Source organism: Dipteris shenzhenensis, chromosome 13 (genome assembly GCF_047967505.1).
Source record: "Dipteris shenzhenensis isolate YYH24624 ecotype China chromosome 13, Dip_SZ_1.0, whole genome shotgun sequence".
Taxonomy (NCBI): Eukaryota; Viridiplantae; Streptophyta; class Polypodiopsida; order Gleicheniales; family Dipteridaceae; genus Dipteris; species Dipteris shenzhenensis.
Window position 1 is genome coordinate 22,231,301 of NC_141608.1, and position 18,263 is coordinate 22,249,563.

Genomic DNA, 18,263 nt, shown 5'->3' on the forward strand with positions numbered 1-18,263 from the left:
AACAATTTTTTTGGTATCTCGAAAGGATGAAGTTACTTGTCAAAACTAATACTATGAGTAGAGATTCTTATGCTATGCTAAGGGCAACGGAGAAGGGAACCAAGATATCATGGGCACATTGAAGTTACTTGTCAAAACTAATACTATGAGTAGAGATTCTTATGCTATGCTAAGGGCAACGGAGAAGGGAACCAAGATATCATGGGCACATCTACTACACTCATGCGTGATGAGTGAGGTCACCAGAAAGGACTTGAGTGCCTCTAATGCTCATTCAAAGATAGGGCCATTCATTCCTGCATTCTTTGAATTTGCTAGTCAGATGGGTACAAAGGCCCGGGAGGTGGTGCATCACTATAGTAAAGAGCACACAAAAACAAAGCAGAACAACCGGCATGAGGAGGAAAAGGACAAAGAGAGACATCCTACAAGCGTTCGAAGATGCCCAGTACTCCAAGGAGGAAGCCACTATAGCTGTGTATGGCCAATCCTTGGTAGAACATCTATGGGATATGCCCCTAGTAGGAGAAGAGCTGTTAGCCACACCTGCAGAGCCCAAATCTTCCAAGAAGATCAAGTTAAATTGTCGGTCAAAATATGTGCTTCAAAAGCCAGAGGTCTGGAGCAAACCATAAGATAACACTGCCATCATACTACTTACAATGCCTTTTCTCCCCTATCCACCACAACATGACGGACTTACAGGCATCCCCAATGCAAAATCTGAATAGTCCGACTATAGAAGGAATACATGCTAGCATGCAGCCAGAACATGCACTCCTATTTTTGCAAGACTATGTTGATCCAGCAGAGAAAAATATAGCTACAACAATTGAAGTAGCAAGTGTAGGAATTAATAGAGGATAAGAAGGCCAGACACAAATACATGCTTAAGTAGGCCGACATGTAGAAAAAGCTCCATGTGACACAGTTGAGCTAGAGGAAATCAAGAGGGAATATGTCCAGTATAGAGCTATGCAAAAGAAGCAAGTCTCCAAACTCACTACCCAAGTTAGAGTCCAAAAAGAATGCCTACCAACTGTGTCAACTTGGTTGGAAGAAATGAAGGCATAATTTTTTCTACAGTTGGACTGAATGGGTGCATCCCACACTGACTTGAACATTGAGAATCTTATACTAAAGGAATGGATAAATGCCTTAGAAGGAGTTGATCAACAACTCAAAGAAATGACAGAGGATGTTGATGGGGTTTTTTTCAGCTCCTCAGATCTCACGGATATGAAGACATAGCTGGCAAAGACATTTTAGGACCTATGGTCCAATCGTAAAAAATGCTTGTTTGTTATTGCGCAAAGACCTTATGAGGCCTTTGCATCTGCTGCTTATGCATATGAAATCACGGCATAGGAATTGGAAACGCTCAAAGATACAGCACAGGGTGCAAAAGAGAGACCAATGTCAATGGATGTTGAGACATCACTATTTGAATTAAAAAAAGAGCCTTAGGAGCCAGCTGCTACAACATAGCAGAGACTAGTCCACACAGATATCTACAAAGCATGCCACTTTCAAGGATGAAAAATATCAGGATACAGAAATCATAACTACCCCCAACCAGGCCTTAGCCCCAGGCCTTAGCCCCCAGTAGATTTTGAAGAGGCACAGACAACACTTGAGGAGGAACTAAAACTAAATGAAACCTATAGGGAAGATACAAATGAAGTAGACAGTAGTAATATATTTGAACTCAACCCACACCATCAAGGTTCATCTGATGGATTACTTCCAGTGAAGGGTTTGAGTCCTCCACTTTTTTGCAAAAAGTTTTACCTCCAGGTGTGCCAGGTGTTGAGGATGACCTCTCCACCCATGTGGACCTCAACCAAGGAGGGTTAGTAGACCTCTAGTAAAGAGGACTTACAATAGTAAGTAGTGGATAATTTTGTAATTAAAGGGACAGTTATAACTATCCCTAACAGCCGATAGTAGTGGCCTTATCCACCACATCATTTTTGAAACTATCTATTTTTTACTTTTACCCGGCTGAAGTCGAAACATTATCAGATGTTGTTATAAGCTTATCATCATCTCCTACATCAGGGTTGTTGTTGCCAGCTACTGAAATACAGGCTATTTGCAACATTTCTACTCTATAAATAGTTGTCTCAGTTCTTTGCATATTTTATACTATCTTTTTCTTTTTCTAACATTAGTTAGATTTAAGTCTGTCGACCCTGGCATTTCCATTGCCAGGAGTGGATATGTGTAGGTGTTTTTTAGTCTTTTGGAGACATCACTAACAACTCCCAATGACACACATGAACATCATGCCTGCATTTTGAAGATCCATGCTGGGCACAGTTCATAGGATACTTGCTAGCCAAAATTTGGATTCTAGGGCTCCACAGCATGATCAAGTTGTAATGTGATTTGTATAACCACATTAAATGTGGGAAATGTTTTTTGTATAACCACATTAACCTGCAATCCTTGGAGGTGCATATGATTAGATTGAAATAGATTTCTATAACCATATTAACCATGGGAAACAGCACAACAAAAGTTCATATTGGAGGATTTTTTGAAATCAACATATTTATAAGGATAAAGTTTTTTAGTATAGCAGTTATGTAGGGCCTGCAAAAACAAATTCAATACCTACCTATGCAAAGGAGTATCTTAAATTTGCAAATTTTAAGTAAAGGAACCCTTACTTGAATTTCTACAATTGAATTAATTACAATGGCATTCAAGGGATAGATGGATGGGAATATTAATGAAGGTCAACCCTTTCAAAGTGAGGAGGTGTCAAACAATGAGGAACCTTTTGCAAATGAGACACCTAAAGGAACCATGTTCCAATTCTTTGTTGAGTTACCTGATTCTTATATACCTCCTCTACCTCTTGAGCCACTGGAAACAATCCCATATCCTCCACATGAGATTGTTTAGTTTGGCTACATTTTTGAAGTATGATTTCCAAATCCTGCCAAATGTGGATGTGGATAGGCTTTGATAACCACGTTGAGTAAGCGAGGTCAACATAGGCATAGGTTCATGATTAGGGATCTTCCTCGTTCAGCTAGATTCTCGGCACTCCCAAGAAGGATGGTCATAAGGAAGGGTGTGATGCAAAAGAGGGATGTGACAATAGCCCAAGTGGTAAGAGGGACTCATATCATGCTCCTAGATGCGTTGGTGAGAATGATAGTAGGTTAGATGGAGAGGGAGAGGCCTTCTGTAGTGGTGGCTCCTTCCCCTCCATCCAAGACCCATGCCAGTAGAGGCTTATGTTGGGGTAACTTATGGCTACAAATAGAGGGTGCATGAGTTGGCCCTTCAGCCATACAGATCTGGTAGATGTAGCCTACCCATGGAATGTTCAAAACTAGGTAGTGCTCATTTAGGAGCATGGAGATTTCGTTGGTAGGGACATCTGATTTATTTTTCTTGTAGAAGCACTATCTTTCATAGTCTCGAAGAAGCAAGTGCGAGAGGATTCTCCCAGGACAAAGTTAACATTCTACTTGATCCTGCGATAGCAAGGGTAGGAGGAGTTTACATCTGTGTTGTGAAACTTGGGCACAAAGTGCTCTAAATGTTTAAATTATGGGATGCAAGAAAAGGTGGAGGAAAAGTTGCATATCCATTACCCCAAAAAACTATGTACAATAGCCAAGCATACTTTGAATCTCTCATGCCCCCCATTTCCGTGCGCCCCCCCCCCCCCCCCCCCACATATCTTACTTTCTCTTTATGTATACTCCAGAAGGTTTCACCATTGACCATGTCTACAATGTACATGTCACTCCTTTTTTAATGCAAACCCAAGGCAAACCCCTCTACCCCCCCCCCACAATACATGAGCAATACACAAAGAAAAGAAATTCCATATCTCTCTCCTCTCCTAGCTCCAATTCCTATGATCTTGGAGCCATCGTGGAGCCTGTAGGACTCCCCATCCTCTTCTAGACTCCATAGTGAGGTGGGGTCACATGGCTCAGCATGCATGCACACTTTTGTAGAAATTAAGTAAATATATATCATTTCCCCCAACCACTAGTGGCTGCTGCCAAGCATGAGCACATACTTAGCAGATAGGAAAGAGGAAATAGAACAAACATACCAACATTTACATGAGTTGCTACAAGCTAGCTGTACATAGCAACATAACTTCATGCATTGCATCTCACTTTGAATTTTTTGAGACAAAACCTATTCACCCTTTTGATTGGTATCTACTAGCCAAGCTCTCTCAAATCATAAGTACCATTTGCATAAGCCTTTGTGATGATGAATGGGACCTCCCACCTCTCCAAGAACTTCTTATCCAAACGGTAGTCAAGTCTACCATCATATTTCAAAACCAGATCCCGTTTCACATATCATCCATCCTGGCTTTTATAGCTCTCTGAGACACTTCATTAGCCGTCAACCTGGTTGCATATGTTTCTGTGTCATCCATATTATGTTCCACTATGTGGGCAACTCCAATTCAGTTGGAAGAATTGCTTCTGTTCCATACACCAAATGAAATGCAGTATAACCTATGGTGCATGGTAGGTAAGCCCATAAGGCAAATGGTAGCCACCTTTCCCATTCACTCTTGGCCTTCTAAATCGTTTTAACAATGACATCACACACTATACCATGGGTCTTCTCCACAAGACCATTACATTGAGGTCAATAAGGAGATGAAAACATATGTACGCTCTCAATGATAGGTTTAGCCATAGGAGTGAAGATTTAAACGGTATCCTTCTTTATGTAAGATTTGTTTTAATACCCTTTGAATGCACATGATACATACAATTTCTTAGTAGTGCACCCCTCGAGACATAGTCAGTGCAATGGGAGGTAGTGATGATGAGGACAATGAGGATGATGCATCAAAGGAGGACTCAACCTACAAGTAGCCTGATATGGGGGAATAGATTAATGCTTCTAGCAAGGACTTAGACGAAGGAGGAGACAACTCCAACAAGGGCTTAAAGGAAGGGGGAGACAATAATGGCTCCAACAAGGATGAATAGCTAGGATGGCATACTAATCAATAGAAGTCTTTTTGGAGTTGGGTGGCATGTAGCAACTATGGTAGGCCAATCCAGCTCATATTGTGATACTTTACTTCAAGAAGATAGGTACATTGTTTAATGCTTAGAGTAAAGGTTATTAGTTTGAACATATTTTTACGTTAGTGTATATTAATACATATTTGAATAGATGTCCTCGAATATACATATAAATGAAAGACTTATATTGTGCCTTTAGGAAATCCTTGTACACACCCCCCCTCCCCTTGCACACACACATAATTTTTTGAAAGATTGGATTTGTATGTATGTGTATACGTGCATGCGTGCGTGCATGCATGCATGTGTGTGTGTGTGTGTGTGTGTGTGTGTGTGTGTGTGTGTGTGTGTGTGTGTGTGTGTGTGTGTGTGTGTGTGTGTGTGTAGCCCCAATCTACCCTTATAAAAGTTTTGCAACTTGTCAGCATTAATATAATTGTAGAAAGCATCTTTTTTTTTAAATCAATAAGAGAGTCTATATAAGCATTGATATATTAATATACCCACATTTATAAAATAGTTCTATTGGTAATTATTATGATACTTCCTTAGAGAATATTATATAGATGATATTTTTTATGATTTTAGTCTTTTATAAAAAAGCAAATCCATCACTATTGGTGCAAATGGTGGTAGTGAGGCTCCTTGGGAGCTAGCAGCAGTGAGAGACCAATGATAGTTTTTGTAAGGCAGAAGATATTATTTTGTGGCATGGTTGGTAGAGGGTTGGCAAAGGAAGATAATGCTTGTACAAAGGGAAAGGTGGGTATGGATGGATGAATAGAAAATTAACAAACCAACTGGGATATAGGCAAGTGTAGTATCATCTAATATGTTGAGTTTGAACCTTGCTTCTTGGGAGGGAGAGATCTCATGGTTGATTGGATAAGTGGAGGAAGCTCATGGGTATTTTGTGGATTGAGAAACCTGAGAAATGATCACATTAAATTTTATTGGCGGTTGAGGTCATCAAACTGCTTAAATGCTTAAGATGGTATGTAACAATCCATGAGTGCTAGGTTCCTGAGAACAGTAAACCACAAGAGAATTAGAGGATGGTACATGCTATAGATAGCATGCCAAGTTGATTGAACAACAACTTCATTAAATTACGATGCATCTTAAGATTTGGGCACTCCGATGTGTAATAGCATAGTCGTTCTATAAAAGTAGTATGATCAAGAGGTTGCAAATGAGGGGAATCACTACCAAATTGTGAAAGAAATTGGCAGTTACAAAGGAGAAGTTACAAGAGGGGAATTATTACCAAAATCGTGGGGTAGCCTCAATCAAGCAAGCATTTGTAGGTACTATAAGTGCATCATTTTGGTAGAAACACTAGGATTATCCCTAACTGACAGCCCCCTCTCAAAATATTCGATAGGAAACATTGCCAAAGCATAGGTTTTGGCTCAACCAAGTGCATCCTCATTCAGATTGACCTTACCTTAAGAATATACAAAAAAAGTAGTTCAAAAAAAAGTGTCTCTTTCAAAATCCCTCAAAAGACCAATACAAGTGCGGTCATCTACAACCGGAAAGATATGTATGGAATGTGGAGAAGGAGATGTGTCAACCCCATTACGGATCTTATATGATGACAGTCTTGCACATTCCCCCCACTTTGAGCCAATTATTGAAAAAACTCCTATCTCCAATGTTGGTTTAGTCAACCATGTCCCTACTATAACGCAAGATGAGAACAAACTCATAGCAACACGTGCTACACTAGCTGCAACTCAATCTGATGATGAAGTCGTGGTTCTCATAGTAACAATTGCAACACATCTCGCACCAAATATTGAAACTCAGCACTCAATTGACACTATTTTGCAACGTCAACAACTACGTCATGAAAGAAATTACAAATACACCATTGGTGATTGCTTATTTGATACAATAAAGTATCTAGTGATATTGATTTGACATCTACTGGAATTCGAGCTGCAATAATTCAACAGTTTCTCACAAGCTTGCAGAATGGAGAGGAGCAAGCTACGAGGTGCTTACACACTTCGCTCTCTACAAATTTAGTCCGTGATTTGCACAATGTCCAAACCTATGACAAATATTTAGAGCGGATGAGCAAGCCAACAACACAAGGGGGACTTTGGGGGGATCAATTTGCTATTCTTTGGGCATCATCATTCTTACAAAAACCAATCTATGTATGCTTGCTACAGAAAAAACAAGTTTATATAAGACATGGCATGAATTTCAATGCCACGCCTTTACATATCATTTATGATGATCGCCCATGACACGTGGGTCACTTTGAACCTATAGTGCACATTGTTACACCATCTATCATAGAGAATCCAAGCAAGCCATCCAAAATCTGCACAAGACTCGCTACCAAAACTCCATGCTCTCTTGTACGAGTAGACACTACACTAATAGATGTTGTACTGTACGAGAAAAACTTAGCGCGTGCTGCAGACTATGCCTATGCACCCAGTGATTGCTTATTTGACACAATAAAATACTTGCTAAATACAAACTTACCAACCAAAGAAATTTGAGCTGCAATAGTGAACCAATTCATGTATTCTCTGACCATGGACTACACAAATGCCAAAGACTTCTTGGAAAACTTTCTAACACATAGCTTTCTGCATGATTTCCATGGCGTGCAAAGTTGCAACGAAAGCACGTATGAGCAGACCCGCATCAGAGTGGACTCTTCAGGGACTATTTTGCTATTTATTGAGCTTCTAAGTACTTGCAGTGGCCAATTTATGTATTGTCGCTGTCTTGAAGAAAGGTTTATATAAAATGCAGCGACGCATTAGAAACAGAACCACTACAAATTCTTTACCTTGATGGTCCAATGGATGCAGCATACTTCGAGCCAGTTGTTCAACTAGGTAATGCACCTTCAGTACGACACTTAAATCCATGTTGTGAATAGGAAAAAAGTTGTTCAACTAGGTAATGCACCTTTAGTACGACACTTAAATCCATGTCGTGAACGTGGAAAAACTACACACAATGAGATGATTTGCCAAGCTAACATGCACAGCACAGGCACTTGAAAGATACGGCATCTTTGGTCAAAGAAAGATGACGAGGCAATACAGCTCATCATGAACACTATGCCTAATCAAATAGTAAGAATTATCACCGAGAACTACATAAAATTCAATGACAAACAAAACACTCCTCTAGAGAAGGTAATGGCTCACATATGGTACCTCAGAAGAAAACATCATTTTACTAAGGTTCGAGCACAAACTTTACTTGAACCTACTGTTGAACAACATCCACAAACTCATTCTAGAAAATGGCTTGATACATTCAACAAAGAAATCTTATCGCTTGCAGAATCCATGCCTTCATCAACATGGACCCAATTAGCAAGGATTATGTTGGAACAGCAACAGGTGCAAGGGAAAACAGTAGCCCAAATAGTTCGCCGTCTCTAGTACCTTGAAAACAGATTCTATGACCAAACACACAAAGGAACAAGCAAATGAAAGCGCAGTAGTCCAACCGATAAATTTCTATCACTCATCTTCCTTGTTGTTGTTGTGAAAGGTTACTATTCAAATACCAGATCAAAGAAGCAACTGAAGAAATCATTGCGCTGCTAGTAGAGACTATAGCCATAGATGAGGACCGTATCAGAGCAACCAATAGTTCTATCTGTTCTAGCTATAAGCGACAAATTAAATAGCCCAATTGAACAAGTACAGCTACTTACTGAACTTGAAGAAAGGCTCATTGCACCATGGGTAACCTTTGGCCAAATACGACAATATTTACACTTTGGCAAGTATTTGCTAAAAGGGAGTATCATAAACGTTGCAACTAACTTAGAGAGCATTCAGACCATGCTTCCACGACAGCTAGATGATAACATGACAATCGGAGTCGCAATAAAGCGAAAACTAGAGTATCAAACTCCATACACTACTAGTAATGTTCACCCCAATCTAGTATTGAAGGTTAAAAAGGCTCATTGAAACACCCTTGTACAAGCGAGAGGGTGTCTCAATCTCACAACTGTGGCTTCCACATTTCCAGCTTAGGATGAATGCACAATGCAATAGCGAGCCTGCTTTACAAAGGAAAGTATGACTCTAGAACAAGAGGTGGACGCCTTCACAGACACACTAGTACATGGATATGTCCACACAGCTGACATTTTTGATACAATCTCAACCATCACAATGATCTCTCCAAGCAAAAACCAAAAGCCAATGGGTATATATAGAGACAAGCATTGCAAGGAGCTAAACTACCCAACGATGTTCTTTGGTCAGCCAAGGTATGAGCATATGTTCAACTACCAAAAATTTGCCTAGTGGGAGATCCTGCACAGGGACTGACGCTTTGCAACTCACATCCAAAACCTTTTCTTCAAAACAATAAAGATCTTAATACACTTTGTTGCTCGTTCAGTGTGGATTCATATGCGGAAGGCACAGTTGAACGGTAGGGTTATAACTGCTAAGGATGTCAAAACTAGACCCAACTTAGATATACTGTTGAAATGAGATCTTGGCTCGATCTTGGTTACCGAGAACTTGAAAGCATCCGGACATCTCCGCACTACTTGCAACGCTAGCGAAAAAAATTGTTTGCAATGGTTTGCCAACTAAGCCCACCGACATTCTTCGTGACATTTACAAGTGGAGAGAGCAATTGGTTAGTGTTGTTGGATGAACTGAGGGAGTGTGGTCAATTGAGCGCAACACTAATAAACCTAGCTTGCAACACATGAGCTAGTCCGTGATGACCCGTCACCTGCGCGTGGTATTATGATCACCAAATGAAATCCTTGAGAAAGCTTTTGAAGGCGAATACACAGTTGTTCAAGAAGATCACAAATTTCTACTTTGCGACCGAATTTCAAAACCGTGGTAGCGATCATGATCATGCCTTGCTTTGGGTGGAAGGGGCCCCTTTTTTTTATGGTAAATCAAGTGAGCCTGTAAAATGCTTTGTGGATCAATACATATCCTGTGATTTGGCATTGCTCCCCAAGTCATTGTAATCAGCACAATGCCATAGACACACATGCACATGCCCATGCCAAAAAAAAGGCATGGCGATTTGCAGGTTTCATTTTCCAATACCACTAATGGATGAAACAACAGTATTGGAACCTCTCCACGATAACTCCTTACATATCAAATCTAACCTTGCGAGCGTGTATAGGGAGCAGAACGACTCAACCTCTGCTTCATTGCACAGTTTCACATAATTTTTAAATAAATTAAGACCAACCAAGGAAGAATATATGCTGTGTTTGCAAGCAAATTTAAAGCGACCAATGCTCTTTCTTCAAAGGAAGCCATCGGATGCTTGGACAAACCCATTTGCAAACTTGCTAGCACCATTATGGGATGCCAACACTGATGCTCAGTTCATATTAGACCCATATGTAGCAGCCACATATTACACTTCGTACCTCACAAAGGTAAACAACACAATCACTAGAGCATTTAACGATATAATAAAGAAATCAAACCAAGACAGCGATGACATGGTTGAGTGAATCAAGTAAATGGGAGCTGCATTTTTAAACGTGCAACAAATGTCGGCACAGCAAGCAGTCTACCTAATCTTTTCACTGGCGATGCACCATGCTTCTCGTACAGTGCAGTTCATAGATATAGCACCATTGCAGCAGCGTGTGGCTGTGCTAAAATCTAATAAAGTCTTACAAACATTACCCCATGACTCGACCGACATCATGTGCGCTTCAATTACAGATCGCTATGCCGCACGACCAGCAAGCCTAGAGCTAATTTCGCTTGTCGAATTTGTATCAGAATACAATAGGTTAACGTACAAAAAGTTGAAGAAATCGCAGGTGATTAGGTTCACACATCTCGATCAGCACCAAGACCTAGATAAGTATTATAAAGAACAATTGATGCTCTACATTCCTTGCCACGAATCAGAAGAAACCTTGAAACGGCCACATGAATCATGTCAAGATGCTTACAACAAACATAGCCATCGAATTGACAATGTGCATGAAAAATTCAATTTCTAGATAGATGCGGACGATCAGAATGTGGAGGCTTGGTCAAACTTCGAGCAACAAGTGCATGAGATGGCTATGAACGCAAATGATAATGTATGGGCTGAAACATTCAACAACGCTATTTTGCTGGACTCATCTGATATGGTGGATGTGACTCATTACGATTGTGTCAAAGAATAACCAATTGACATCCCTTCTCTAGAAACAAGAAACAATAAGAAAAGAGAATGTGTTGACACTTACCAGTATCTAGATCCACTAGCAGGATTAATCTCCACATAAGAGCATTACTCCCAAGTATGACATCTGAATGCAGAACAAAGGCGTGTGTTTGATGACATAGTGTGGAAAAAGAAAAATAGACCAGATGAGCCAATTTACATATTCTTGATTGGAGGAGTTGGAATAGGCAAGACAACACTCATACACACTCTTTACCAGGAGCTACTACATCTATATAATAAAGGTTCTACCTCCAACCCATTGTCTACGAAAATACTAAAAATGGCTTACACAGGAAGGGTCGCTTGCCATATGAACGGTGCTACTCTCCATTCTACATTGAACATACCAATAAACTATAAAAACTTGCCTGAATTGGTAGCTGACAAGCTAGACAGGCTCACAAAACAATACTTGGACCTTCAAACTATTATCCTAGACGACGTATCGCTCATTGGGAAACACATACTTAACTTTGTGGATAAGCGGTTACACACCATCAAGCACATTCACAACATCTCATTCGTGGGCCTGGACGTCATAATAATGGGAGACTTATACCAGTAACCCCTTGTCCATGACAAGTGGGTATTCCAACATCGAAACCCTTTAAAGCAAAATTTTTGGAAAGAACAGATCAAGTGTTACCAACTCAACATTGTCATGCGCCAAAATGATTTAATGTTCACTAACATCTTGAAACAATTCTGGACAAACACACAAAGTCAACAAGACATTAACACAATCAATTCGGCATGTTACCGTAAGCCACCACTAGACTTGACGATACCTCATCTATTCTGCACAAACAAATTGGTGCATGCACATAACGAAATGGTGTTCTTCCATATAGCTGATAACATTTACACTTTTCAAGCAGTGGTGGATAATAGACATGGCAATTGCCCCGGCACTCTTTCCTTACCGAATGACCCCAGCAAAACTGCCGACTTGCACAAAGAAATAAAGCTAAAACCATATATCCTTGTCGAGCTATGTGTAGGGAACTACAACACAGCCGATAGTCTTGTGAATGAGGCCGATGGTCACTTCAAGGCTATGATGACGTCTGGCTCAAACGTAGTTTATGTGGATGCAATTCTCTAGCTCCACTGCCAGAGCATGCACACGTCAACAAACTCAGCACTTATACGAAGATCATATTGACCAATCCTGGACTGCAATATTACCAATCACAAAGGAAATACAAATAGGGAGCAATGGCAACTACGTCATTTTATGAACGCAATTCCCAATTCAACTGGCTTCAATAAGAACCGTCCACCGTGCATAGGGCTCAACAGTAGAAACATTGTGTCTTAATCCTACAAGCCGTCCACAACACGGCATCACATATACTGTACTCTCAAGAGTACGTTATAAAGAAAACCTTTACCTCCTCAAACCCTTATATAGCAAACATTTCCATGTGGATGTAACTGTGGGCGCTGAAATGGAAAGACTCCTTACAATTGCAACTTGGCAGTTCGACGTTCGTTGTCTCAAAAACTGGAGCCAAACACATACCATTACACAAACCGTTATACAGTTGCATTCTAAGGATATTAATGCAGACTATAACATCCAAGCCTCTGACTTGCTTTGTCTTAATGAAACGAAAACTATAGACCCATAACACTATATCAACAAAGCAACTTTCGCTACTATTACAGCATTTGCAGGAATGGGTACATCACTGTTGTACAAACGTAGGATTTCTTTGGTTTCACACAAAACATTTACAATGCCCGGCCTCAAAATGATCATGGCTCACTTTCGACTGAACCCTAGGCAAGCGATGTTTATAGTGGCAATATACCATACCGAAGCATGCAGCCTCCAGAGTTTCCTAGGACAAATCGCACATGCGTTGCACTAAAGGCCATCACTCTATCCAACTTTCGTGCTGGGAGATTTCAACATTAATATGCTACAACCTTCTCAAAAGAAACTGCAGCTATAAAATGTCATGGAAGAAAATCATCTACTATGAGTGAACAAAACCTCCACAATAATTTACAGGTCTCAAATTGACCACATTTGGACAAATGCACCTGACGAGTAGCTTCTTCAAAACAACGCAAGCATACTGGTCCAAAATGATACCAATTCCCAGTGCAGTTGCCAATGTTCAAAGAAAAATAGCTCCCAATTACCTTCCAATACTCACATTTTCATTTCATTTTACAAAAAAAGAACCACTTTTACTAGCCTTTTTAACAAAAAAATTCATACCCTAATCAATTTGATTGATGAATAGTCTCCCATGCTAGGGCCTATCTTGTCATACTATGGTTAGCATCCTATATCCTCTTGGATCATCGTGGATTGGCATGAATAGTCTTCCATGCTATGGCCTATCTTGTAAACATAGTATCAAAGACTATATAGTCTTATGTGGAGGGATGAGTTATACTAAATCCTTGGTGCTTGTAAGATTTCCCTACATTTCTTGAAATAGGATATCATGATTTTGTCTAAGGAGGAGTTATACAAAATGCTTGGCACTTGTAAGACATGATGATAACTTTTAATGATTTGTAGAACATCATTGCTAACATGCATTAAAAAGAGTCCCTTCTTTTCTTGACATAGAATACCCATGAGTTTATCTATTGAATTCACACATGCTTACTTACAAAGATCCAACACCCATGCACTAATTAATGAAGTCATTTCTTGTTACTTGCTAATATTTGTCATGCAATACTAGTATGGCTCCATTAGAACAATAGTAGTGGTAGTAGCATTGGAATGAGTCGTGAATCTTTTGACAACATGTATTTCTTTGAGAAGTATAAACATCAGTCGCATTCTACTTAGCATCTCTATAAGGGCTATGTTTTAGCTAGGAATTGCTCAATGTGCATAAAATCTTTCGCCCTTATTTATTCTTACACATAGAGTTCCTCCTCTCTCTGGTATTACAGCCATGTAGCATTAACTCATGTGCATATAGCTTCTACTTTCAATTGCCATAGCAAATTGTCCTCATAATAAGAACAACTCTATCGTGCTTCAAGAAATACTCATATTTCTAATAAGACAAAGTTCCTTGTTATAATCTTGAGTTACATAGATTCAAGATCACACACTTCACTCACTCAAGGACTTATTCTACTAGTTTAAACTTATTCCATTGAAAGAACATATTATTACAAAATCTTGCATCTTACAATCAGAAAAATCCATTGAGGATAGATGGGGGATAGATAAGGAATGTGAAGGAAAAAGGCCCAACTTCCATCCAAGAATGGAGACTTGAAGCTGGAGTAAGAATGGCCACATCACACAAATCAGTGCGAAATTGAAAGAGTTCCAAATCTTGAGAAAGGTCACCTTGGAATCACCCTGCAAAGTTTTTATTAAATGCGTTTTTAGGAAGCGGTCTTATCATTGATACTTCCTTGGCCGAACGAATTAGGTGCGATTTGTTTCACTCTTTAAATGCATGCAGACATTGCAAAACATTGCATAAAATGGTTATCAAACCAATCACTTCTAAAGCAAGAGAAAGTGGATGATCCAAAAGCCATAAGAACAAGACAAATTCGGTCACAAATAATGCAAGTTTTGCAATGAGAATGAGGATTGTGTTCAGTTAGGTGAATGTTGAACCAAACCTCAATGAGGACTTGGATAATAATTAGATTTGTCATCAAATACCATCGATATATATGAGGAGCTACCATAGCAAGCTATAGCCATGGAGAAAGGCACTATGCTCTTAAAGAAGATGAAATAAAAGGAGAAAGAAGAGGAGTATAGTGGCGAAGAGCGAGGTCTTGAGCATCTCTACAAGGTGTTTATACTTGTGGGAACAAGTGAAAGATGGTGCAAGAAGTGTACAATAGTAAGCCATTTAGCAAATGAATGTCAGAAAAACATTGTGGAGGTTGGAATCGACATGACAACACCAAGATCACTACTAGTATCAATCCAAACAACATCAAGGATCATTAGTATCAATCCAAACAAACCACTAAAACCCACCAAGTCTGCAAGGCAAGGCCGACATGCTTGAAATGATTAAGAGAATAGAGACATTTGAGCTCTATATTGTCTACTACTTAATAGCTTCTCATACATGCCAAAGTGTACAGTGGGCCTTGCCCCCACATATACTTCAAAAATGCATCACAATATTGGTTTTTCTCCATGCAAGCCTTGGCACAAATGTATGGTTTCCTTATGAGACAAAATCCTTTCACCAAACCAATCTTGTGCAAGCTTGTCAAAATGACGTAGCTTATGTGACCAAACAATTTATGCCACAACTTGGCATATCTACTTGACCCTAGACGAAGAAGTCTACTACCTTCCTTGTATCTCTCAAATAATGATAATCTCTTGGTCATCAAACGACACCTTCATGTTATACTTTGACATGGCAAACCAAAAGGCAAATGCTTGTAAAGGTAAAGCATAAAGGACATCTAAGAGTAACTCTTCTTCACCTTTAGTGGTGATCAAGATGTTGCCAATACCATTGACTCCATACTTGTTCACAATCAACGAGGAATTCCAAATGTGTGAGCTTCAAAGTATTAAACCACTCCCTTTTGTTTGACATGTACTCAACAACGCCAAAATCTGCAATTCTTACCTTTTTCTTTACAAGCTGAATTTCACAATGCTTCACCATGTGATTGAGATTTTCAATAACAAGACAAAATGGTAATCCCTCTCCATGCAAGTCTTTATTCCACCATAATCATTATGAAGTGGTGTTCAAAAATGTCTTACCCTTTTCGAACTCTTTTGGTATGCTCTTTACATAATGTTCCCCACTTTCCTTAAAAACCTGCACATGCCTTAGTGGATACTTTTTTGGAGATTCTAACAAGCATTTCAACATGACATATTCAAAGATCCAAATTGTTAGGCTCTTAATGGCACTCCCAAATCCACCCTTCACATATTGGCTAGTAGTTGGACAAAGATATTTCACAAACTTTCATGGCCATTTGGATGAGCATGCAAGGGTCTTCCAAAGTTGAGTGGGCCCTCCTTTTTCTCGAAGTCCAACACAAGATAGAGTGGCACGTTCAACCTCAATCTTAGTGTTTAGTAGCTCTTGTTGATGAGCACGTTGTTTGCCCACTCAAGATTCTGTATATCATGCTACGCATGATGTTTACTATTGGGGTAAATTTTCATACTTACTATAAGTCTTTTCATAGGGGGAAAAAAAAAGAAACGTCTTACAATATGTCCTCATATAGGGACTCTCAAAGGGGCATACTATACTTATTTAGATACAACCATTCATTAGGTGCCTAATTATATCCAACAATGTTATTAAAAAATTTTCTCAACAATTGAAATGCGTCAAAAAAGGTCATCTTGAATGAATCTGAGTATTTGATGAGATTATTTGTCTTCATAAGATCTAGTTAACTTACAAGTACCTTTGCCCAAAAAAAGACACGCGCACCCTCTCCCAAATAAAAAAACACCCCCCCCCCCCCCGCACACTTATCGAAGTGTCACTAGTAGATGTATAAAGCATATTTAGAAAATCATTTACCTTGACAATCTCACCTTATCCTTCAAATTCGTGCCATAGGATTTAGAACACTATAAAAGTAAGCTGCATTTAATATTTCCTGTAAATTAAAATGTGAAGCTAAGACAACAAAATAAAAAATATCTAAGTGCTTCCCTCTTTATTCTTGCAATCTTTGGATTCTCTTACAAATACTTGTAAACCATTGGTAAATCTATTTTATGCAAAATTTGACATCTTCCAAAGTTCTTTTATTAACAGTTTACAGATCCGCAGTTGCATCTACATTGTAAGAAGAGATGAGAAAAATACATTTTTACAGCCAATGGCAATGAAAACTTTGCCCTGAGAAACTCAGCATGTAGGACTCAAGGTAATATTTGTAACCTAGCATTTGACATTGTATGAAAAAAATAAATTTTTACAGCCGATGGCAATGAAAACTTTGCCCTGAGAAACTCAGCGTGTAGGACTCAAGGTAATATTTGTAGCCTAGTATTTGATCCAACCTTAGTTCTGCATACACAGATTTTAAAGTACACCCCTTTGGGTCCCATTAGAAATGGTGAAAAAAAAATACTCTAGTCTGCATAGCCATTGAATTAAAGTCTCCTTTGATAATCCAACAATTTGAGTCAAATTTTCATATCTGGGAATAAGATTATTACTTCCGAAAGAGAGCTCACATTGTCTGAGGTTCTGCCTCTGCAAAGTACCATGCAAGATTTACATGTGAACCAAGCCCAATCTGTTTCCAAACAGCATACCAGCAGTATCACCTGCTTTATTCCAAAGCAACTGAAGTTCAATATAAAAAACAAAATTCTTGCTTGTACATTCTTATCCCTTTCTGCTGGATGTCACAGATCTGAGTTATACCCCTCAGGCTTGTACCATCGAGAAAAATCAAGACCGATTTCAACCAGCTTTTTAGTTGGTGGTGCAATTACGTTCAATACCTGCATTAACAATGAAAACGTCAAACATGGTACTTGAAACTAGCCTTTTAGTCAGTGATAAAATTATTTTCGAAACAGCACTAACAGATCAAACCAAACAAATGACCACAGCATGGTGAAGAACCTTGGAAGACTGTTCTATCACAAAGGTGAGGTATTTCCTCTTACAACAAGTGCCCACAAATAGCTTTTTGCTCCATAAGGCAAAACTGAAAGCTGAAAACAAAAGTTGAACTTTCCCCAACCGTTTCTCAAAGCTACTTAGCTTTCAAGCAACAGAGGCCTGAAGCATGCAACCTGGAAAACCAACTTAGTCTGTAGAACATAAATCTCCAAGGAAAGAGTCTATGTGCTTCCCTTTATAGTAAACAAAAGATGTATTTCCACTGCTAGCTGCTATCTTGTCTGGTGTCCATGTGGGCAATCTGAAAGTAGGAGCATAACATCTCAAGTTCCAGAATCTAGAGCGCCCAACTCATTTAAAGATTCAGGTTTTCAAGGGCCAAAATCTCTACTGGCTCATTGGGGTCACACAACTGAAC

The 18,263-nt window shown here is 39.3% G+C and overlaps 1 protein-coding gene across 1 annotated transcript in view; it reads right to left on the reverse strand.

Annotated features, from left to right (window-relative positions):
• Positions 1-17,094: 17,094 nt before the first annotated feature.
• IMPL1 (myo-inositol monophosphatase like 1) overlaps positions 17,095-18,263 on the reverse strand; it is a 30,391-nt gene continuing 29,222 nt past the window's right edge. Inside the window, exon 10 of the mRNA XM_087383585.1 lies at positions 17,095-17,721. Coding sequence (XP_087239711.1) covers positions 17,623-17,721 — 99 coding nt within the window. The 3' untranslated portion in view covers positions 17,095-17,622. The remainder of the gene's footprint in view (positions 17,722-18,263) is intronic.